This window comes from Meleagris gallopavo, unplaced genomic scaffold, assembly GCF_000146605.3.
Source record: "Meleagris gallopavo isolate NT-WF06-2002-E0010 breed Aviagen turkey brand Nicholas breeding stock unplaced genomic scaffold, Turkey_5.1 ChrUn_random_7180001912896, whole genome shotgun sequence".
Lineage (NCBI taxonomy): Eukaryota > Metazoa > Chordata > Aves > Galliformes > Phasianidae > Meleagris > Meleagris gallopavo.
The window spans coordinates 1-422 of record NW_011175804.1 but is presented as its reverse complement, the minus strand read 5'-3'; the positions used below and the strand labels follow the sequence as shown (position 1 = coordinate 422).

The 422-nt window shown below is 69.2% G+C and overlaps 1 protein-coding gene across 1 annotated transcript; it reads left to right on the top strand.

Moving 5' to 3' along the window:
- Nucleotides 1–4: 4 nt before the first annotated feature.
- On the top strand, nt 5–416 carry LOC104916527 (zinc finger and BTB domain-containing protein 9-like; the record flags this gene model as incomplete). The annotated part of the gene is made up of 1 exon (XM_010727565.2): nt 5–416. A coding segment is annotated over one exon (405 nt), but the record flags the coding sequence as incomplete, so codon positions are not given.
- Between the last annotated feature and the right edge of the window lie 6 nt (nt 417–422).

The window sequence follows — 422 nt, the reverse complement described above, 5'->3', positions numbered from 1 at the left end:
CGAGGTTTCGTACGCGGTGCCGCAGCCCGTGTGGAAGCCGGTGGACCTGCACGGCAACGAGATCCTGGCGCAGGCGGCCCACGGGCGGGCGCTGCACGCCCCGGTGAAGATCTGCGCAGCGCCGGACGGGAAGCGGTTCGGTTGCCTGTGCGGGAAGCGGTTCGCAGTGAAGCCCAAACGGGACCGGCACATCATGCTGACCTTCAGCCTGCGGCCGTTCGCCTGTTCCGCTTGCCACAAGCGCTTCAAGCTGAAGCATCACTTGACCGAGCACATGAAGACGCACGACGGGGCGGCCAGAGCCTGCGAGAGCTGCGGCAGATCCTTCCGGCTGCGCAGCGGGCTGGCCAAGCATCGCGGGCAGTGCCAGGGGAAGCGCTGGGCTGCTGCCTGCTGGGCCTGCGAGTGAGGGGGGGGCGGTG